We start from the raw sequence: 22,575 nt of genomic DNA, 5'->3' as shown, positions 1-22,575 counted from the left end.
GCTCGCCCCAGCTCCCGGCGCCCCGCTTCGGCTTTCGGGCCCGCGGCGCCCGGCCCTGACCCCCGGGTGTCCCTGCGTCCTGACCCTGCGCCCTTCATCCTCAGAAGCGGTGCTGGCCGCGCTGGGCCCCGGGTCTGCGAGCCCCGCCGCTCAGCTTGTCGAGGGATGCGGAGTAAAGATTGGGGGCTGGACATTTTAAGAAAGATTTTAAAATTCTGAAATCGGAATTGCCAGAGAACCCGAGCGAGCCTGTCCGGAAAACTGGAGGCCCTGGGTTGATCTGCCCAGGAGGCTGCGGCGGGCTCCCGGCCCGAGCCTCGCGGGCAGCCGCCTCTCCCCTGCGGCCGGCGCCTTTGTCTGGAGGGTTTTCGTGGCGAGTTGCACGGAGGGCCGCGGAGCCAGCCCAGCAAGGCACTGGGGTGTACCACAATCCTGGTGTCAGAATCCTGGCAGATGCCGATTCTGCCTGCCTGGGTTGTTGGTTTTAATGGCGTTTGCCTGGAATGCACCACCTTTGGTGGGGGTTGACCTTAGGTGTGTCGCCTAAGGGGTTTGCTAGCCACTTGTGGAAAAGGCTCCCTGTGCTTACTAGGTGCTGTGAAATACGGGTTTACACAATGTTACTGTGTCTCCCAAAGGAACGTTATTAAAGTATGTTTTTGGTTGCATGTCAGCCTTGGATATTTGAAAGCAAGCAAGAGAGTATCTAGAATCTAATTAAGCAGATTTCAGTTATTTGAGGCTTAAGCCTACACTCTCCTCCTGTACCTCCTGCATGTATATTGATTATTATTACCCAACAATGTTACACTTTCATGAATAACATTATAAGAACATTATAAGACACAATTTCCAAATGCGTTAATGTAAGCTAGGGATGGTGGTGGATCATGCGTGTAATCCTAGCAGTCTGGGAGGCCGAGGCAAGGGGGATTGCCCTTCCCCCTTAATGCCCTCCCTGCACTAACCACAAGCTATTTCAGTAGAGATTTGTCCCCAAAATTTATTTTTAGCCACAAAATTCCTTAAAAATAAACCAACCCCTTACATGGCTCTTTACAGTTTGAGTAATTGGTATAATGATGAGACAAATCAAAAGTTAATCAACAGTTCTGCAGCAGGACTCCATTTCAGGTGTTGTAGACCAAGTGCCCAGCTTCTGAGGAAGAAACCACTGCATTCTGATAGGTTTTTTTTTTTTACATGTAATGTAGCTTTTAGTGTTTTATAAAGATCTGCATATAATTGTTTCCACATATTCTGTGAAATTATAGTCAGTATTAACACAGTTTTGTAAACATACGAGACAAAACGAATGAAGTGCTCACACAGTGAACTATATACCATGAGGATTCAAATCAGCACTTTTCTGTTGCCACAATTGGCCTGGTGGACTTGTGAAGGAATTCCCTTTGGACTAGGTCCATGGTAGATAATATTCAGGACTGATGTTAGTGCCTAAATTGCATTGTTTCCCATTGGAATATATGCTCCCCGCAAGATTGGCCTATTGCCACTGCCAAATCGCTATCAGTGGAAGAATCTTCAGCAAGGATATTGTTAGTGTGCTTGAATTCATTTTCTGTGTATGTTTTAGTATTGTCGCTTGCCATTCCAAATGAGACCTGCTTTTAGTGTATCATTTTCCCCCGCGATCTATTATTTATTACCTGAGCGCATGAGGAAGGCGGTGTTGTGATACACACGTTGGTAAACGTCTTGGTGAGACCATACTTTGTATTTTTACCGTGTGTAATTACATTTGAGATCAAGCAAAGCTTAGTTTTGTTATTGATTTTCCTCGGTGAAGATGGATTTGTTACCTGGGGATTGCAGTTGATGACGTTTTGATATTAATATGTTTGCTGCTGCTACCAAGAGCTTTGTCAAGCAAGTTGGAGATGGAGGGAGATTAGTTCCTGTTCCAAGCCTCAGTGAAGCTGACAAATACCAACCTCTAAGTCTGGTGGTAAAAAAGAAGCGATGCTTTCTGTTTCCTAGATATAAATTTACCTCAACGCCCTTTACACTGAAAGATATTCTCCTCGGAGATAGAGAAATTTCAGCTGGTAAGTTTAAATGTTTGGAAATGACTATTCATGGAGCTGTGCTATTAGTCACCTAAAAATAGGTCTTATATACTAATTACATCAGTAATACACGTTTGCATTGATAAAGGCAACTTTTATTATGATAGTAGTAATGTTATGATTAATAATTCCTTAGGGGCTGGTGATATAGCTCAGTGGCATAAGTGCCTGCCTGGCAAGCGCAAAGTCGTGAGTTTGATCCCTGGTACTGCAAAAAAAAAAAAAAAAAAACCTTAAAGTTTGTATGCTATCAAATATCTTATTGGTTGATCTACCAGTTATAAGTTGTTTTAACCAAATCAATTTGGAAAATGACAAATTAATACATTTTCATGTGTAAAATAGGATATTATTTGATCTTCCCTATTTTACACAGTCAAATGAGATAAAACTGTATAATTTACAATTCATTTATTATACTGGTAAGCTAGATCATAAAATAAATCAACATTTTAACACATTAGTGCTTATGAACACTTGTTTTTTTCTTTCAACCATCAGTGGCTCTTGATGCTTAAGATATTCCCTTGGCTGAACAAAGAATTTGAGTATTATAAAATTGAATTCAGTTTTCTCTGTGTGTGTGGTATTGGAAATGGAACCCAGGGGTGCCCTAACACCTGGCTACATCCCCAGCCCTTTTTATTTTTTATTTTAAAACAGTCTCCCAAGTTGCTCAGGCTAGGCCTGGACTTACAATCCTTCTGCCTCAACTGCCCAAGTAGTTGGGATTACAGTATTTAGCTGAATTGCTATTTTTAATCATAGTTTGAAATGTTGATTTTTCTCATTAACATTTGGGTTACTGAGTCTTCAATTGCAAATTAATGTTACTATATATAACCTATATAAGACAAATTTGAGACATTTAAAAAACACTAAGTTCCTTCTTGTAAAGGCATTTCATCTTATCAGTTATTGAATTATGAAGATGAATCAGATGTTTCACTCTATGGACGTCGAGGCAACCATATTGTAAATGACGTTGGGATTAATGTTACTGGATCAGATTCCATTGCAGTAAAAGCTTCATTTGGTGTAGTTACTAAACATGAAGTGGAAGTATCAACATTACTAAAGGAAATTACTACACGGTCGGTATAAGAATCCTTATCTACTTCAGTGTTTTCATTAACTGTTTTAATTATATAAACTTCACTGCAAAGAGTGCTTACAGTATTCAGATAATATTATACAAATGTAATTTATTTGTTTGAAATACTACAAATTAGTATCGCCAAACCTTAGATATGGATACACATACAAAATTAATTTATGTTAAAGAAAAATTTTAGTTCCATAAAATCAGTCTAATTCTGCACATATTTAGTAAATTATTAAATTGAAATAATGCAGGACCTGACAGCAAATGTAGTACAAGAATCCCCCACTACAGATTCTCAACAAACAAAATAAAACGTTCTATGTAAGCATGTTTAGGAAAAGAGGAGAGGCAGATTATCCAAAAATTGGGGGGTATATTTTCTGATTTATAATAAGTCTGCCTTGCTTACTTTTAGTAAAGATGACCCGTGAATGAATAACAGGTGATATGTGTAATGATAGTACAGAGTGTTGTGAATGTGTCTTTCTTATTTTAGAAAGATTAACTTTGACCACAGCTTGATACGTCAGTCAAGGAGCAGCAGGAAGGCAGTGTTGTGCGTGGTCATGGAAAGTATTAGAACCACACGACAGTGCTCGCTGTCCGTCCACGCGGGAATCCGAGGGGAAGCAATGCGGGTAAAGCACACTCATGACAAAGTTTCCATGGGCATTTTTTAAAAGTACTCTTTATCATGAGACTTACATTTTGCCAAATGTTGAGATGAAAGAGCTGCAGTATTTTGTACAGGAATGATGTGTTTCAGAGTATGGAAAAACATGGATTCTAAACAAGTGCAATGTAACTCAAACAAAACACCAATCCTTGTGAAATAATATGCATACTGGAGCTCCCTTCTGTTAGTATTTAAGAGATATTTTAAGAATAAAAAGTAGGAGCATTGGTTGCATTCTTTGATATTATTTTGAATACAGTTCATACTTTGAATTTTTAAAAGCTAAATTTATATTTTACATTGAAATTTTTTCTAAATTAATAGCAATGAACAAACATGCTTTGTTCAGTGTTAAATTCTTTCTAGACAATTAGAAAATAATTTGTTTAATTTTAAATTCAATCATGAATGTCTTAACAGGACAAAACCCAATTCTTACATAGGGCTAAATGATAATCTTTTGGAGTCTGTGCAAATGAAAGTTCTTAGTACCTATATTTAGCTGTCTATATTTACTAGATTCTTATTCTCATTAGATTATTTGGGGGGTACAAACTGAAGCATTTACTTAATTGTTGCTGATTGCTTTGGAAAACTGGAAGCTGGGTGGGGGTGTTGGAATGGTAAATAGGCTAGACTGCAAGCTTGAATGTAGCACTTAAAACATAGTCAGTTTCTAAGATTTGCAGTTGAAATCAACAGGCTTCTACTGCAGCCAGCATTACTGTGCTGATGGCACTAGTCATTGACTTCAATATCAACGGAAGTGAAAAAAGTGGAGAGGTCTTCCCCAGTACAGATCACGAGTCCACATTGGACCACTTGGATCTCTGCTATAAACAGTTTCGCTCAAGTAGGGTAATTCTTTACTTGAAGGGATTTTGTTGTTGTTTTGATGTTTTGTTTCTCCAAAAAGCTATCCTGACATGTTAGGCTCTTTACTAATTTTATTTATTTATTTTAGTTTCATTTTATGGATGAACAGAATCCCAAGGGAAGGGACAAAGCTATTGTTTTTCCAGCACATACAACCATAGCTTTCAGTGTTTTTGAACTCTTCATTTACCTGGATGGTGCCTTTGGTGAGTGGATGATCTGCTTGAAAGACAAATGATTATATTTTAAAGGAGAATTTAATAGGAAGTCCTGTCTAGTAATCATAGAAAAGTGATGCTTTCAGCACTGCCAGTCTTAGGTTTGGGAAAAGCCTTCCCTGGACTGCTTATCCAGTGCCTCTTTTCTGCTGCTTGGGAAAGGCTGTAGACTCTCCATGACCCCACTTATAATAATATATAGGAGCTAAAATTTAATCTACTAACAACATATTCCTTGGCTTGCAGAGGGAGATAACCAATGCCTTTCTGATAGTTTTGGAGAGGCCAATAGGAGTAGGTAGATAGTAAGATTCCTGAAGGGTCGTGTTGCCCTAATCAGGGCACCCAAAGACAGCTTTACTTACTTCACTTTTATCTAATAAACACAACTCTTCTCAACGCTCCCTAAAAAGCAACTTTAGAAGTACAAATACTTCCTCCAAGATTGTCATCTGGTGTAATACCTTCATACAATTCACTTTAACTTTCTACATTGTCATCTTGTGTAATACCTTTGTGCAACTCTAGTTTTCTTTTAAGGTTAGTTGACTGGCAACTGGCCCAAGGCAAGGGAGCCCCTGGCTATGTTAATTTATAGACATTTTTTATACCTATTTCTGTCCATTTCTAAAATTCTGTGGAAGGAAGGAATAGCACGTTGAGAAACAAAACTGTTCTAAGTAAATTCTATTTGGAATTCTTTGGGTACAGGTTTTTAGAGTTACATTGATTTCTGGGAGGGGTATAAACTCATATCCACCAAAATCTAAAATATACATGTACTTTGGCCTACGCACCCAGGAATTCATCCTACAGGACAGCTTACACCTAGGTGAATTGATATGCCTATAAAGATATTTAGGTCCTGATAGCAAAACCCTGGAAGCCATCTTAAGTGGACTTGTATAATGCTACAACAGAATACAATGAAGCCATTAAGTATGAGGTTAGCTCTATAGATCTTAGCTAATATGTAGAATGTAAGTATTGGGGCTAAAGAATTTTATGCATATGTATACATATGTATTCCTTTATGCTTGCAAAATATATGGAATATTTCAGGAAGCATACCTCAGATACATATCAGTACCTCTGGGGTGGAAGATTGGCTGGGTGCTGGGTGGGCTACAGACTTGTCACTGTAGCTCCCTTTTGAACTCTGAATTTTGTGTCATGTGAATGTGTCTTTTCAAAAACTGTGTAAAATTTAGCTTTAAAAAATACAATGAATGGCCCATACAATAATTCATTGCCTCTATAAAATACTCAGTAAAGTAGGAGTTATTCAAATTATAACATCTTTTTGAAATTGTTTTGTAGACCTTTGTGTCACTTCAGTGTCAAAAGGAGGATTTGAAAGGGAAGAAACGGCAACATTTGCACTACTCTACAGACTGAGAAATATACTATTTGAAAGAAGTATGCCCTTTGAAGAGTATTTTGAATGAATTCTTTTCTTCCTGGATTAATATGTGAGGTCATTTGTTCAGTTCCCATCTGTTAAGGGAAAATTTAAATTTAACAACCAAGTCATTTCTTTTTTTTTTTTTTTTGGTACCGGGAATTGAACTCAGGACCTTGCACTTGCCAGGCAGGCGCTTGTGCCACTGAGCTATATCCCCGGCCCAACAACCAAGTCATTTCATGACTGATTGATTTATCTATGTACATCCATGTCCATGTCCATGTCTACATCTATTTCTATATCTACATGTATCTATGCCTGTATCTGTATCTGTAATGCCGTTTTGGTTGTATGTTTTTATTTTGACTTCTAATACATTTCTCTTTTTGTTCTTTTAGATAGAAGAGTGATGGATGCCATTTCTCGCTCACAGTTTTACTTGGATGATCTTTTTTCTGACTACTATGACAAACCTCTCAGCATGACTGATATTTCGCTTAAGGAAGGGACTCACATCCGAGTTAACTTACTCAATCACAACATTCCCAAAGGGCCTTGCATACTCTGTGGAATGGGGAACTTAAAAAGGGAGACAGTCTATGGCTGCTTTCAGTGTTCTGTGGATGGACAGAAGTATGTTAGACTTCATGCAGTCCCTTGTTTTGATATTTGGCACAAGAGGATGAAATAAAAAGAAAAATGGAATATACTTTGTTGGTGTTTTAAGTGCAGTTGTGCCGTAAACCTTCCCTAAATTGCCTAGGTTTGCTTTGATGAGTAAGGAAGAGAGAACAAACAGAAAGCCCGTAGGTATCATTTTTCCCAAGTACAGATGATAGCATTACTGTCTACCTCATAAATTACCAATAATAATAATAACATTGTTTATAACAGAGTTTAAATATAAAATTCAAAATATAGACAATCTTTCAAAAGTTAGTCACTTTATAATCACTTGGGATTTAGTCTGTCATTTTAGATAATAAACATATAATTAAAAGATTTTCTAAATATATCAATTTTATTGTATTTTTGTGGTACTGGGAATTGAATCCAGGACCTTGTGCATGTTAGGCAATTGGTCTCCCATGGAGCTACAACCCCAGCTCTTTTAAAATTTGGAGATAGTTTTCTAAATTGCCAAGGCTGGCCTTGAATTTGAGATTTTTCCTGACTCAGCCTCCTGAGTAGCTGGGATTACAGGTATGTGCTACCAAATTTGGCTTATCAATTTTAATCTTATTCAGATTCTAATTTAACATTTAAAGATGACAAAAGTATATAAATGACTATTTTATGGTCCTTTAGTGCCCTAGCCTTGGTAAAAGGAGAAAAATTTATTAATATTTAATATAATCCTAAATGTTTAATTGCAGTATCAAATTAAAAACAGAGCTCAGCATGGAGTACTAGGTACATAATTCACAGGGTGACTGATACTAATAATGGGTTGTTCTTTTGTGATGTGATGAATATATGCTCACAATTTTGTCTTCATAAAACTCGCTACTGTCATTTAAAAGTTAAGGGAGATAGGATGTGTCTACCTCTTTGCAAATGAAAGTTTGTAATGATCACTCACCATTAATGATAAGAATGTTATGCTATGAAGTGCTGTAAACAAAGTGATATCTAGAGAAAGAGAACTGGAAGCCAAAACTTCCCTGGCATCAGTTTAAAACTATGAAGACAAACAGTCCAGGGTGGTAGATATTTAATGAAGGCCTATGAGAAGGTAGAGAGATAGCACATTTATAATTTCTGAAGAAGTATAGCACTAATTCCTGCTATAAAGTATAAAAAAAGTCTTTCATCTGGTCAAATATATTTAAACATTTCCGTTTAGAACAAATACACAAGGACAGAAGCTTGCACTAAAAAAGTATAAACCATGTTGAGATTCCTTGTGGGACAGAGATAAACAATCTTCTTTCATGTGTACCAAAGGTAGATTCTTTAGTCCTAATTTTTATACCCTATTCTCCACAATGTTATGAAACACATAATTGAATTAAATGTTATTTCCTGGGCCCCTACTGAATATTTTAAAAATATGGGACTTTTTAACATTTAAAATATTGGTTCTACATAGTTATATATGTGGTTAAAGTTGGGAAGAGTTTGCAGATGTTGACATATTCTGTTATATCCCAAAGGGAGATTATTGTCCACTGGGACACAGATCCACTTCATAGTGCTACAGTTAGTGTTCACAGAATAAAGCAACAGGAAATACAATCATATTTTTCTTGAGAGTTAAATTTGCCTCATATTTATTATACCAAAACTATCATGTATTGTGGGGGGACAAAGTATCTTGTCATGGGGGAAAAGTAGAAAACACAAGATGGAAAAAAGTAAATTGTTTTATATGTAAAGTACAATACATAGTTAAAAATATGCTATAATTCATCATGTTGGTACACATTATATTCCTTGGGAGAAATGAAGCCATTGCCATCATGGTCATTCTTTTTAAAAAAGTCTTCTAAAACTGCATTCTGATATGACTTGTCCCGTGGCTTCTCATCTTTTTCAAATTCTCTTTGCAAGTAATAGCTTACCTAGAGGGCCCAAATGACATTTACTTAATAAAAGGTATCGTATCACAAGTTTCCAGGAAATTTAAAGACTGTTTACCATAATGAAACTCATATCCAAGACTGCTTACATTAAATGATACAAACATTCTGAAAAGCTATTTGAGGTTTTAATTTTATAACCTTTGAAGCAACTTCTGAAGAGAAACAGGCATTTGAATTAGCTTCTGCTAAGGTTCTAGACGGTTAGTGGTAGATACACAAACTAAATGCTTTTCAATAATCAACACTGTTCACATTACCAAAGGAAATTCATTCTTAAGAATTTCCACTAATGGATAAAATTTACATTAGCATTTCTGTACTTTCTAATGATTATATAATCAAAAAATCCAAACGTGTTTAGAAATTAATTTTCCCATGCTTCCATATCTCATCCCCTTAATCAACCTAGGATAATGTATTAATAATGTCAAAGAACAGGCATTGTTATGTATTTTATTTCTTCGTATAACATGATGAAATTTTCCTATGGAAACACACAATAAAACATTGTGGAAATGGTAGCCACTAGCTACATGTGACTTCTAAGCACTTAAAATGTGGCTATATTAAATTGTGTTATGGCTTATTCTTAAATGTCCCTCAAAAGCTTCATGCACTCATAGATGGAGCTTTTGGGAATGACTGGATCGTGTGGGTGATACTGAATTTGTTCATGGATTGGTTTAGCATAGTTTTGGGTGTGGGTGATAGAATTACTCAAGAGGGAAGACCCACTTTGGTTATGGATGGCATGAACCAATAGGCTTGTACTGGATGGAATAAAAAGGGAAAGAAGAACCAAATTTCGCTGCTACCTGCCTGCCATGTTGTGAACTGTTTCTCCTCTGTGATGCCCCTCTGCCGTGCCACCCTGCTTGGAGGCAGCTGACTATGGACTGAAACCTCTACAAACTGTGAGCTAAATAAACCTTTCCTCCTCCAACTTGGGGTGGTAGGGTTTTCTTCCCCAGCAATGAGAAAGTAACTAAGACAAATTGAGACGTTATTGTAAATGTGAAATACACGAAAGATTCTGAAGACAATAATGAAAAGTATATCTCAGTGATGATTTTTATATAGATTTCATGTTGAAATGGCATTATTTTAGATATTCTGAGTTAAGCTAAATTAAAATTTCATTTGTATCTTTTTATTTTTAATTAATTATTTGTGGTACTGGGGACTGTGGTACTGGGAGTAGCTGGAACTACAGGTCTGTGCTACTGCACCTTCCTCTTTACTTTTTATTTCTTATTTTTGCAGTTACTGGGGATTGAATCCAAGGCCTTGCACATGCTCAGCAAGCACTTTATTCCTGAGCTACATCCCAATCCCTTTTATTTTAAATTTAAGTTACTTTAAATTTTGAGACTAGGTCTAACTAAATTGTACAGATTGGCCTTCAACTTGCCATTTTCTTGTGTCAGCTGCCCTTGTAGCTGGTATCATAAGTGTATGCCATACGTCTGGCTTTATTTTATGTTTTAAAATGTGCCTATTAAAAGATTTTATATTATGTATATGGCTCAATTACATTTCTGTTGGAAAGTGCTAATCTAGAAAATAACTACAAAAGCAAGGCATAATGATCGAGATAATATTCTCCAAGGCTGGAGCATTCTAGAGTCAAAACCATTTTTGAAAGCTGGACTTAAACCTGTAAGTGTTTTAGTAATACATAGTCCCAACTCCACTCATTAGGACAACTGATCAACCATACTGTAGGATATAACTGTTCTCAAATGTAATTTCATCCTTTATGTTTGTATTTTTTTCCCCAGTTGAAACTTAGCAGTCCTATGTAAACATAAAGAATTTAAGTAGCCTCAAATATTCCGCAGTTTTTAATAAGTAAAATTTATCTTTATGTGTGCATGTGCATGTGTGTGTGTGTGTGTGTGTATGTGTGGCACTGAGGCTTAGACCCAGAGCCTTTGCACTGAGCTACATCCCCAGTCCTTCTAAATTTTTATTTTTGTTTTTTAAATTTTGACACAGGGTCTTGCTAAGTCGCATAGGATGGCCCTAAAGTTCCATCATCCTGCCTGAGCCTCCTGAGGGTATAGGTGTGTACCGCCATGCCTGGTTATCAATTTAGCTTCAAATTTGAGCTGATGCTCAAAATCTTTTTCTTTTCTCGTACACGGCAATACATGGGTATAAAAAGATAATAATGGGTAAGAACATACATTAATTTTGCTAGTAATGAGTTCCACACGATTTCTACTTTGTAATTTAGTAAAATATGATACCTGTTTTCCACCCTTTTATAGGAAAGAAATAACTTAGTAAATTTTCCTAAAGATTAAAGGGAATTTCTGTTAGTTCATGTTTTTGAATTCAGGCTTTCTGTGTACTGGCTGTGTGATCTTAAGACAAATAAGTTACTCTTTGTGTGGTCTTCGACAAATAATTTAAACTTTCTGAAACTCAGATATGTCATCTGTAAAAAGAAGGGAATAGCTATATAGTTGGATTGCTGTGAGGATTAGCTACTGTTATTTAGGTTTATGAGTATCGCTCTTACCTGTCTGGTGATAATGCAGCTGATATCCAATAGATTCTGGGAGAAAAAATTGTAGCTATGTACTTCACTGGTTTGCATTTTTTTTTACTTTTGCTTTCTACAAAAGAACTAAACATCTCCTAATGCCTGGGAGAATTCACACTGCAGAATGCACCTCTGGGTGTGCCTGTGATAATGAATGGGCTATGTGCACAGGCTGAGCTCTTTGTGCTATGTGAATCCACCTGTAGCTGCTCTTCATGCTATGGAGGGGGATAAACAGCTGACAAAGAAGTGCACATTTGGAACAGTTCCCCTCTCACTGCCCTTCTTCCCAAGGCACAGGGGAGACTTCCTTCCTGCTCTTCCACTGTTGACCAACAAGGGTGTCTCAGGGGAAAGGTTCTACTAAGTCCCAAGGAGGAAGTGTAATTGGGCAGGAAGAGGTTTGGAGAGGGAGACAAAAAACAAAGGACTTACTGTTAACACTTGAGGTCAGAGACCCTGCTGCCTTTTAGTACATACTTAGATGGTAGTGTTATGTATCTTGAACTGTCTCCAAGCAAGAAGGGAGATCACTGGGCCACTCATTTTAAGCAAGAGTAAAGACTGCGAAACTGAGGCACTAGACTTCAATAAAACAAGCATTATCCCTGAACATTCATAATGGAAATTTCCTGAAAGAGGCAGGGAGTGCCCAAGGTTACGAACACAATACTGGAGCCAGATTGCCCAGGCTACAATTCTGGTTTTGACACTTTTGGGTATGTGATTTTTTTGCTGGTTACTTAATCTGTCTTGAGCATCATTTCCCCCATCTATAAGATGAAGATGATGATAACACCATTTACCCAATAAATTATCATGAAGATTAGATAAGTTCATGTACTTATTTGCTTATAATAGTATCTGGCACTGAGAAAGTATGAAATGTGTTACTTGTTCTTACTATTACAAGATCTATAGGAATCCTTCAATTCCTATGTAAGGCTGAGATACAGAAGCTAGTAGCTGAACTGGGCTTTTGTTTGCTGCCTTTCTAGCCCACCCAATTCAAAGTCTTGCTAGTTTTTCGCATAATCTCATATAATTCTCACAATCCTCTGAGGTGAGAATTATTTGTCCTGTTAAAAATTCTTACAGTGCTGCTAGAAAAAGAGATCTACTCCTGTAGGCTAGAAACTAGAGAGGCCTGTAAAGATGAGTAGTTTGGGATTTTAATGACCATTCTTGCAGCAAGAAAGGCAGTTGAATTGGATGAATCTCAAGTGATCAGAGCCCATGCTAACTAGGATTAAAAATAATAGTTGCAATACAGATGCATTTAAGTCATAATGTTTGTTTGTTTTTGGTACCGGAAATCGAACTCAGGACCTTGCACTTGCCAGGCAGGCTCTTGCGCTGCTGAACTATATCCCCAACCCCACTTAAGTCATAATGAAAAAACATTAAATTTGCTTGAATTACCTCAGTTTTAGAAAGCTGCCTATCATTGTCTGCATCTATCTGTTTAAATGTTTCCACACTCCGTGGTCCTTTGGTCACAGCGTAAAGTTCAATCTCAAAAATCAATGTTGCATCAGGTGGAATCTTGCCTTCTGCTAAAGGTATAAATTTTAAAGTTAATTTACATGAGAATACATTTCAAATATTTCTTCATGAATCATCATAATAGCATTATGATTATATTATTTCACATTTATAAGAACTACTTTCTATATACATTTAGAAAAAAATTTTGTCTTAATAATTTTTCTTTATTTTTTTCTTTTATTATAAAAACTTTTCAAAAAAATAAAAACTTTTCAAGAATTTTTTTGATATCTTTTTAACCAATCAGTTCAAAAGACCTACAGGATCATTATTTCATGATTAAATTAAAAGAAATACAAATTATATCATTTTTATTATTATACCACGTCATCATACAGGATAAGTAGTACAGAGAAGAAATATATGAGCAGAAAAAATTCAAAGTGTAGATGAGTAATCTTTTAGGAAATGATTTTTTGTAGTTATTAGGAAGAATAAATATAACATAAGTATCAATATATTTGGTTTTCAAATTCTTTAGACATTAAAAAAATGCAATGACAGAAAAAACCCAGAAACAATTCTACAAAGACATTTAAAACCACAATAAAAATTTAAGTATTAAATTGAATAGTTCTTGTTAATAAAATTAACCTGTTAGTTGACATCACAGATGATTTTAGTCTATTTCACAAATAAGCATTTCATAAAAATGATCTGTTAAAAAAACTTGCCAAGGGGCAGTGGGTGGCTTGTAGCACCGGTGTATACCCAGGGAATCACACAGTGCCTTGTTTGTTACAGCCACTCAAATGGATGAACGAATGAATCAATGACCCAAATTGTTTATTTTAAAAGTAGTTAAGTTTGACCTTTGAAAGAAGCACCCATTTCTTTTATGCAACAGAGAATTCTTGCTAAAATGCTTATATAGTCCAGAGAGGAAAGGGTTTTGCAAGTTATAGTCACAGAGGAAGTGGGTTAGAAATTTCCAAAGCAGGACACTGAAAAACTTCCCAAGTATAATGTGACTAATGTGAAAGTCCTGATCTAATGCCCACGTATTACTAGACTTTAGAGTAAAAAAGCTAGAAATTGATTCAATATCTTTTTACAAAATCTATTCCTACTCTGTCCAATTATAATCACCTTATGACAGAAAAACAGCTTCTCCTGATGATAAAGACATACTCAAAAACAAGGCCCACTCCCCCTTCCGTTTCCTCCCTCCCTCCTTCCTTCCTTTCTTCCTGCTCTTCCTTTTTTTGGTACTGGGGATTGAGCCTATTCATTGCTTTTGTACTCAGTTATAGCCCCAAACTTTCTTTTTAAATTTTGAGACAAGTTTCATTACTAAGTTGTCCAGGCTGGGCTTGAACATGTGATGTTCTTGCCTCTGCCTCCCAGCGTGCTGGAATTACAGGCATGCACCATCATCATGCCAGGCTCAAATTTAAATTTCTGAAGAAAAAACATTACAGGTACATATGCAGTTTCTGAACAATTTTACTGCAAAACACAAAAATATAACCAGGTACTTCTTTTCCTTGCAAAAATTTATGAAGTTTGAAAAGGAGAAATATTTACATACACATTTGTTATAAAGTTACTTATATTTACAGAAGCAGATCAGAGGAGTTAATGTAAAGAATTTATACATACCACATATATGGTTAATTAAAGTGCTAAAAAGTCACATGCATTTCAAGACATGCAGGGGTGCTCTGTGACATGAGGCAAGGACATGTTGCAGAGGAAAGACTTCTTCAAGTATTACCTAAAATAAAGTTACAGGTACAGCCAATGTTAGGTCTTAACAACTTATTAAAAGCTTATTTAGTCAAGAAGTTGCTTGTTAAAACAGTTAAATATGGTCTACACTGCAACTTTTCAAACAATCTAATCCAATCTACTGTAATGCAGGGAAGGCCAGCAGTTAACTATACTGCAATGAATGTAACTTTTTGGGGGCCTCAGTTTCCACGTGTAAAATGAAGGTGCTGGGAGTTATTTCTAGAGAATCATGTTATGGTTGGGATCTAAAGTGTCCCCCCAAAGACTCATGTGTTGAAGGTTTGGTCCTAGACGCAGTAGTGTTCAGGGGAGCCCATTCTGGGAAGCGATTGCAGTAGAAGGGCTGCAATCTCATCAATAAATTAACCCATTGATGGGTGTATCACTGAATGGCCTATTCGGAAGTGTTGGAAACTCTAAAATGTGGAGCCTAGTTGGAAGTAGGTCAGTAGGTGCGTGCCTTGGAAGGGTTTGTTTTGTCCTTGTCCCCTCCCTTGATCTTGCTCTCTCTGCCTCCTGACTGTCATGAGGTGAGCAGGCAGTGAGCCAAAATAAACCTTACCTCTTTAAAGTTGTCCTTCTCAGGTATTTTGCTACAGCTACATAAAATGACCCTAGTTGTTTATTTACTGGTAGTACTGAGATTGAACCCAGGGCCTGCTGCATGCTAGGCAAGGGTTGTACCGCTGAGCCACATCCCCAGCGCTTCCAGTCACCATCTTTTATTAGAGACACCTCAAATCAAATATGAACTACTTTCTTCAACTCAAACTTCTGAATCCCTGCAACAGGGCCTGGTTTATAAATAACTTAGGCATCCTGGGTATCATTCAGACCTAAGCATAGATTAGTTTATGAAAATTAAGTAGTTATTTCCTGTAGGGTAATGGATCCAGATTGGGTACCTCATTGATGAGGGATTTGGAGGATGCTCTAGATAGCTAGAAAAGTGGATACTCTAGTGTCAGGCAGGATGTGTGTGATGATACAACACAAGAAAGGAAAACTGATAATAATATTAAAGAGACTGAAAAGCAGACTTTGCCTATATCATTTTGCTTAAAATGGTCTTAATGACACATTTTTAGGATAGTATTGCATTTAATTTATCTTCAAATTTCTTCTCCCCTCGGTTCCTCTATACAAATAAAAACAGGATATAAAAAGTACAACATCACAGAACCCATTTTAAAAAATTTATTTATGTCTTTGTTACTTTTCTCATTGCTGAGACCTGACACCAAAAGTTGAAGAAGGGAAGGTTTATTTAGTTCACAGTTTGTAGAGTCCATAATGGGCTGGCTCCAAGGTAGGGTGACATGGCAGACAGGAATTGCAGAGAAGAAACAGTTCAAGGCAGACAGAAGGTAGCAAAGCAGCAAGAGATGACCACAGTTCTTTCTATTCTTCATATCTTATCCAGATTACTTAGGACAGGTAGCACTCACACCCTTAATCCTACAGCCCTTGAGACTACACAAATGGATCCCAGTGTCACACATTCCAGATCCAGCCACCTGTGGTAAAAGCCCCACCTATGACTGCACGAGGCTTTGTGAGGACATCTAGCCATAGCCATAACAATTTACTTATTGTTGTGTTAAGGATGGAGTCCAGAGCTTTGTACATGATAGACAAGCAATTTTTCACTGAGTTGTACCCTTAGTCTTCGGAGCTATTTTGATGAGACTATTAAATGATTCACAAAAAATATAAAAAATGAAACTATCATTATCTGGAGCAGTCTCTAGGAGTTTTAGGTCTGACTGGGCTTGCATCACTGATCTCTCTCAACTGAATGTGAGGCAGTGACGCCCACTCTTGCTGGAAAGAATAGGTGAGGGAATCACTGAGCTCAGTGACTAAACCAACCGCCTCAAACAAGTCACGCCATTTACACAAACTATTTGGGAGTAATACAGTTCATCTTTATGTTATTGGAGATATCTCAAATGGAATATGAACTTCTTCAAATCAAACTACTATATCCCTGCAGCCAAATTTTTCACCATAGAAAATTAATCATTAGCTGTGTGCTAAATATTTCAAATAAGTGGCATTAGCAAGGCCTTAGACATAGTGAGGAGGCAAAGACTGAAGAGCCTTCACATAGCAATAGAGAGCAATGACCTAATTGAGGGTGTAAGGTGGAACTTGCCTATTGGGCTGCACATCCTCTCTTCTTAAAATTGCCTTCTTTATTCTGTAACTCTTAATTTTAGTAGTTTTAGAAAAATTAATATATGCACATGATTAAATATTCAAATAGTACAAAATATTACAGTGAGGAGAAATATTCTCAGCCTTGGCCCCTCCCAACACTTAATGTCCTCAGTATCCTTCCTGATACAGCATATATGCATGTGTGAAATTCATGCATGCAATAGATACATGAGTGTGTGAAATTCACCCCTATTGTGCAAGCTCTTCCAGGATAGCAAGTAGTATTTACTATATGCCCAGTGCCTAGAATAGTCTGGCACAGACGCTCATTGACTATTTGTTCTAGCAATATAGTCTATCCCACTTTAACATATTAATATGGATAGCTCTACTTCATTCTTTTATTTTCCAAAGAGTAAGGTAATCACCAGTAATATAACAACTAATTTCCTGCTGATGGATACTTAGGTAGCTTCTAGTCTTCTGCTAAAAAAACCCAAAAATCCTGAATGAATGTTCTTTTACATACACCTTTGTGTGCATTTGAAAGGGAAATAGTGAGAGACATATGTAGTTTTTCTTTTGATAGATGTTGTTAGAAAGGCCAATGATTTACATTCTCAGCAATAAAGCAAGAGATGGCTAGTTTTCCCATGCCCAAGCCAACTTTATATTAGTTAATCTAAAGGGTGAAAAATGGTGTATTGTTTTCATTTCCCTTTCCTTTCCTTTAATTATGAATACAATTATTCCCATAGATTTAAAGGCTATCTGTATTTTTTTAAATAGTGTACCATTTAAAAAAAATAAATGTGGCCCATTTCTAGGGCTAGGACATTTTTATTACTGTTTAACATATTCTTGCCAGGGGTATATGCATGACTGTACAAACCACTTGATGGGCTGTCCCTATGCAATAGGCCTATGCCACTGGTGGTTCAGAGTCACCTGGCAGTGAGATATGAATTAGAGCCCCATGGTGAACGAGTTACTAAGTCTTCATTCATATGTGTTGTACACATTTTCCCTATTTGTCTGCTTGACCTAGCTTTGTGGATCTTCTTGTTCTAGAATATTTTTTTAAAAAGCAAAACACTGGAAGAAAAAGTTCGTTCCTTCCAAGTTTCCAGGCTTGCACTGTATTCAGATAACAATGAGCGACCTCTTCTATCTCAGGTGTTCCTTTTTACAATGTTCTACTACTGTCTCTTTACTCTAAAATCATGTTCCAGACTCCTGAATTTTATTCATTTAATTTTGATTCTTCTTACCAAAGACCTGTGCTATAAACATTTATGTACTAATAAGATAATGTATACTAAAAACAGAAACATCAAGGTAGCGCTTATAAAATATACATAATCATTGTGAGTGCTGCTGCTGGGTAAGGAACTCTGGTCAGAGGCCTAGATTCCTATGATGTCTCATTTTCTTCATAAGTAAACAGAAAGGACTGGACTGAACTAGATATAGTGAGGTTTGTTGGACCTCATGGTTCTGTGCTTATTTCCTATATGGTTTTTAATTTTTATCTCTCTTTTATTCTTACTCATTGTAAAATATAACCTAAGGTTCACCATCTTAACCATTTCACTCTTCAGTAGCATGAAGTACAATCACATTGCTATGCAACCGATCTCCAGAACTCACCTAGCAAAATTGAAACTCTACACTCACCTAGCAACACCTCTCTTTTGCCCTCTCTCTGGCAATCACTTTTCTACCTATGTCATAGCATAAATCAGAATTTCCCTCTTTTTTAAGGCTGAATAATATGTATTCTTCATTTTGCTTATGAACACTCCTGTCTTTTTGGTTATCATGAATAATGCTACTATAAACACGGATATACAAACATCTCTGAGACTCTGCTTTCCTTTTTTTTTCATCTTTTTGAGACAGGGTCTTGCTGTGCAGTTCAAGCCAGCCTTGAGCACACTTCGTAGTCTAGGCTGGTCTCAAACTCGCAACCTGCCTCAGCCTCCCAAGTGCTGGGATAACAGGCATGCGTGGTGACAGCTGCCTCTGCTTTCCATTCTTTTGCACATACACACAGAAGTCTATGATTTATTTTTTTAAATATATAACTAAAAACAGAAATTTTAAACACCTTACCATAGCCTTCCTTTCCATATGCAAACGAAGGAGGTATAATCACTTTTCTTTTTTCTCCAGGGCACATATGCATCATAGCAATGTCCAGGCCCTTTATGACTTGTCCAACACCAAGAACAAACCATTTGGGGTGGCCTTCATTTTGTGTCCGGCTATAATTTCAAGAAACCAAACTTTAAAATACAGTGGGGCATTTAGTTATAATTTAAAATTGGAGTGTCTTTCCCCATATTAACCGTCTTTCTGAACCCTTTGGTGGGTGTTTGGCTCAAACTAGAATGGGCAGAAAGAAGTATGATCTGCCCAAAGCTAGTTATTAGGAGGCATCTCAATTTTTTTTAATTGGCATTGTTACAAACATTCTTCAACAAGTTAACTTTTTAAACTGTTCTCCAGCCTCTAACTGGCTGCGTGGCTTGTACAGATAACTCGTTTAACCTCAAAAAAGTCAATTTAGTGGTAATCTAAAATCACATTATTCGCATTAAACTACTCGATTTTCAAAGCCTACTTTCCCTAACCCTCTCTTTATAGGGGAATAACAGGAAAGATGATAATTCTTTGAAGTAATAAACTGTCCATTAAATCAGCGTGTGCCGCTGATGGGATGAGAAGGTACAGGGCCAGTTGCAAAAACCAGGAGAGTCGTTTTGGTAGTGGCTGTCGTTATAAGGTGGCTCCCAGGCTGAAAGCCAGAATAAAATCTAATACCCTATGCAGTAATCTCTGTAGAGAGACTCCAACTCTCAGCAAAAGTAAAGTCTGAACATGCTTACAGCACTCCCTTCAGGTCCTGGGGTGCCAAAGATAGTGGTGGTTGTCCACGGTGTGTGTAATTTTTTTTTAAACCATTGGACCGACATTTAAAAATACTCAGTTTCCTAGGGAACAATTTGCCACGTAATCGTATTTTTTTCTATGATAAAATGATCGCTGTTAAAAGTAAAACAACCAAGTAGGTCTCGGTGGGTGGGTAGAGGAGGCAAGATTAGTGCACCGACAGGATGCGGGGGCAGCTGGCGGCGTCTCCTACCTACAGTAGAATTTCGAGCCGTCTTTAGCCAAGTAGCCGTCGTAATGGGCGTTGAGCAGGTCCCCCTTCTTGCTGGTCTTCGAACAGTTTTCTGGACGATACAAAACTTCTATTTTTACTTCTTCTGTGCTCTCCTCTTTCTTTTGTCCCTGAGCAATGAAACAGCCACACAGGCCAAAGAAAAGGACTAATCTGCATAAGGAAAGCATGGCTCCAGGTGCGGACCCCACTGGAACCCCGCGCTCCCGCTCCCCAGGGCGTGTCAATGAGTAGGGGCCGAGTTCCGACACGTGGCAGGCTTTGACGGACGTCACAAAGGGCCGGGGGCGTGGCTACACAAGGCCCCGCCCCTCCCGGCTGAGCGCGCGTTGCTAGGTCGCGGACAGCCTGGAGCCTGCGGACACCTCTAGTTCTGGGCGCTGGGGTTCGCTGTGCCCCAGTAGCTGAAACGGCGCCTCACCGTCGTGCTGCTTCCCTCGCCCGGTCTGCATGTTATAGCCAGTTTTCCCCGGTTTCCTAAAATAAAACGGGCAAAAGACCAGAAAGCCAGCCTGCTGTGAGATGTCCTAGAGCCAGAGAACGTGGCTGTCACTCCTGGGCCCAAAAAAGCTTCTTCTAAAGCCCCTAGAGTGTCACCGGACAGGGTCAGAGGAGGTTCCCAAAGCGAGGGTGGAGCCTCCTGTGGGGCCGGGGCAGCTTTGCTGATTTGAACGTTCGGGACACATCAGTGAAAGGCGTGAAGGGATCTATTAGGTAGAATTTTAAAAGTACGAAATCAAACAAATAGTGTAGGGCCTCCGCGAGGGAGACAGGTGCCTGGTGGGCTTTAGTCGTGTGTATTTATTTATAGGGACTTGGGGTGTTCCTAAAATGGGCTACTTAGAATGTGTATTCTCTGTCGGTTTTACTCATTTGTTGGGTTCTGTTACAGTGCTATGATTCACATACATTTAAAGCTGAGATCTGCCGTCTTCTCAATACTGTGCTTCCTGAGGGTGGGGTTGGTTGGAGGGAGCACACTTTACAGGTGAAAGGCGCCGGAAGAGACGCGTTCACAGGCATTCTTTAAGGCCCTTAGCACTTTTTCCGGGAAGGAGGAAAAATAAAACTTGAGTAATTTTTGTGTCCTGAAGCTGCGCTTTAAAAAAAGTATAATTTTAATATTACAACTCTCCTTGTCTGTTATCCTTATTTTTTTCTCTCCTACTTAAAAGAACTAGCGGGTTTGGAGAGGGGCAGGCATTCTCGAAGAAAGTATAAAAACCAGCATGGGGGTCGGTCGCTCTCCATGTGCTTTGGGGTGTTCCCTTAGCGCCTCTTCCGGGTCTGAGTCTTGCAGTAAGGGGTTCCAGGCCGCATCAGTCATATGTAAACCTGACGGCCAACCGCGGGAACCAGCTCTCCGGATTCCCAGCTGCAGGGCCAGGCGCTGGCTATTGGGGCCCTGCTGCTGGCCTGCTTTTCCAGGTCCCACCTCTGGGGGGCGCCCTCGAACTGAGGGCCTATAGCGGTAGTAGTGATGTAATAATATCGAAGGGAGAGACAGACACAGACACTCTGGCCATTTTCTTGACCGTGCCTTAGGGATCCGAATTATCCACATCAAACAGGGAAACTTGAGAATTGGGCATTCTACTGCAGTCTCACAGCTATGTTTTGTAGCAGGGATTAGGCCAAGACTGAGTCAATCCTTTCCTCCCATTTTAATATGGCAACGTTTTAAACACTCAGACAAGTTGAGTTTGACATGAACATTCCATCACCACCACCTCGATTCTATCATTACTGTTGAGTTATATTCCGTGAATTACAATTTATCCATCAGTCTATGAGTTCGCCTTATTTCCAAGTGAATACTCAGAGGACCGAAAGGGAAAACCTTCCAAGCGAAGGCCTGGCAGGGTCTGGATGAAGTGTGACTCCATTTCCATGACACAAAGCCTCAGGGCTGGGACCGCTTTAGGCGACTGCTTCGACTTTGGAAAATTCCATAAAGTCTGAAAAATCACTGTAAACTATAAGGTGACAATCATTTCCAAGCAGGATTTTTTTTTTTTTGTTTTAAATCATAAAAGCTAGGGAGAAAGCCCCTAGTTTTTTAATACAATTCTAAAGTGTAAGTTCACGGTTTACAGTCTCAGTAAAATCTGGCTCTCCAAGGTAATTTACTGGCTCCATGACAATTCCGGGTCCGAGGACCGGCCCCTTTCCGTTCCGAGTGTGAGAAGGATACAGAGCACAAAGAGGGAACACGCCTTTTCATTGTCTTTAAAAACAAAACAAAAAACAACTACTGACAGGACCTGAGGTTCAGTGGTAGGAAACGCAGAGGCCTAAGTGCCCGGCAGCGGGGTGCGAGCCCGGGACCTCAATTCGGGGTGCGCAGGCCTTCGGGTGCGCGGACTGAGGAGGAGGGGACGGGAGAGGAGGAGGGGACGGGAGAGGGGGAGGACGGGAAGGGAAGAGGGGAAGGAGG

At 38.5% G+C, this 22,575-nt stretch overlaps 2 protein-coding genes across 3 annotated transcripts; one reads left to right on the top strand and one right to left on the bottom strand.

The window, feature by feature from the left end:
• Positions 1–12: 12 nt before the first annotated feature.
• Positions 13–7,079, top strand: Dfnb59 (deafness, autosomal recessive 59). Its single transcript, XM_005373379.2, has 6 exons — positions 13–2,069; positions 2,989–3,184; positions 3,692–3,833; positions 4,836–4,953; positions 6,286–6,384; positions 6,769–7,079. Exons 1-6 carry the CDS (start codon positions 1,859–1,861, stop codon positions 7,059–7,061), a joined length of 1,059 nt encoding a protein of 352 aa, XP_005373436.1. The 5' UTR covers positions 13–1,858; the 3' UTR covers positions 7,062–7,079.
• A 1,532-nt stretch (positions 7,080–8,611) lies between these two features.
• Fkbp7 (FK506 binding protein 7) lies at positions 8,612–20,412 on the bottom strand. 2 transcript variants are annotated; one of them, XM_005373378.2, is made up of 4 exons: positions 20,100–20,412; positions 19,067–19,218; positions 12,929–13,059; positions 8,612–8,934 (listed from the first exon to the last, which is right to left on the bottom strand). In XM_005373378.2, exons 1-4 carry the CDS (start codon positions 20,306–20,308, stop codon positions 8,773–8,775), a joined length of 654 nt encoding a protein of 217 aa, XP_005373435.1. In that variant the 5' UTR covers positions 20,309–20,412; the 3' UTR covers positions 8,612–8,772. The 2 variants fall into 2 exon arrangements, with proteins under 2 accessions (XP_005373435.1, XP_005373434.1); XM_005373377.2 differs by having other exon boundaries at positions 12,929–13,062; positions 20,100–20,409.
• Between the last annotated feature and the right edge of the window lie 2,163 nt (positions 20,413–22,575).

Source organism: Chinchilla lanigera, unplaced genomic scaffold (assembly GCF_000276665.1).
Source record: "Chinchilla lanigera isolate Chin_1 unplaced genomic scaffold, ChiLan1.0 scaffold00002, whole genome shotgun sequence".
NCBI classification, from domain to species: Eukaryota; Metazoa; Chordata; class Mammalia; order Rodentia; family Chinchillidae; genus Chinchilla; species Chinchilla lanigera.
This window is presented reverse-complemented; position numbering and strand designations above follow the sequence as displayed.

What these genes read in the sequence shown, in the direction of transcription:
- Dfnb59 (XM_005373379.2), top strand. Translation starts at nt 1,859, where the DNA reads ATGTTTGCTGCTGCTACCAAGAGCTTTGTCAAGCAAGTTGGAGATGGA. An exon ending in CTAAAGGAAATTACTACACG is followed by an intron (nt 3,185 to 3,691) that starts GTCGGTATAAGA and finishes TTCTTATTTTAG; the next exon opens with AAAGATTAACTTTGACCACA. An exon ending in TTACCTGGATGGTGCCTTTG is followed by an intron (nt 4,954 to 6,285) that starts GTGAGTGGATGA and finishes ATTGTTTTGTAG; the next exon opens with ACCTTTGTGTCACTTCAGTG.
- Fkbp7 (XM_005373377.2), bottom strand. Translation starts at nt 20,308, where the DNA reads ATGCTTTCCTTATGCAGATTAGTCCTTTTCTTTGGCCTGTGTGGCTGT. An exon ending in GGCTCGAAATTCTACTGTAG is followed by an intron (nt 19,219 to 20,099) that starts GTAGGAGACGCC and finishes TTGAAATTATAG; the next exon opens with CCGGACACAAAATGAAGGCC. An exon ending in GGCAGCTTTCTAAAACTGAG is followed by an intron (nt 8,935 to 12,928) that starts GTAATTCAAGCA and finishes TGGGCCCTCTAG; the next exon opens with GTAAGCTATTACTTGCAAAG.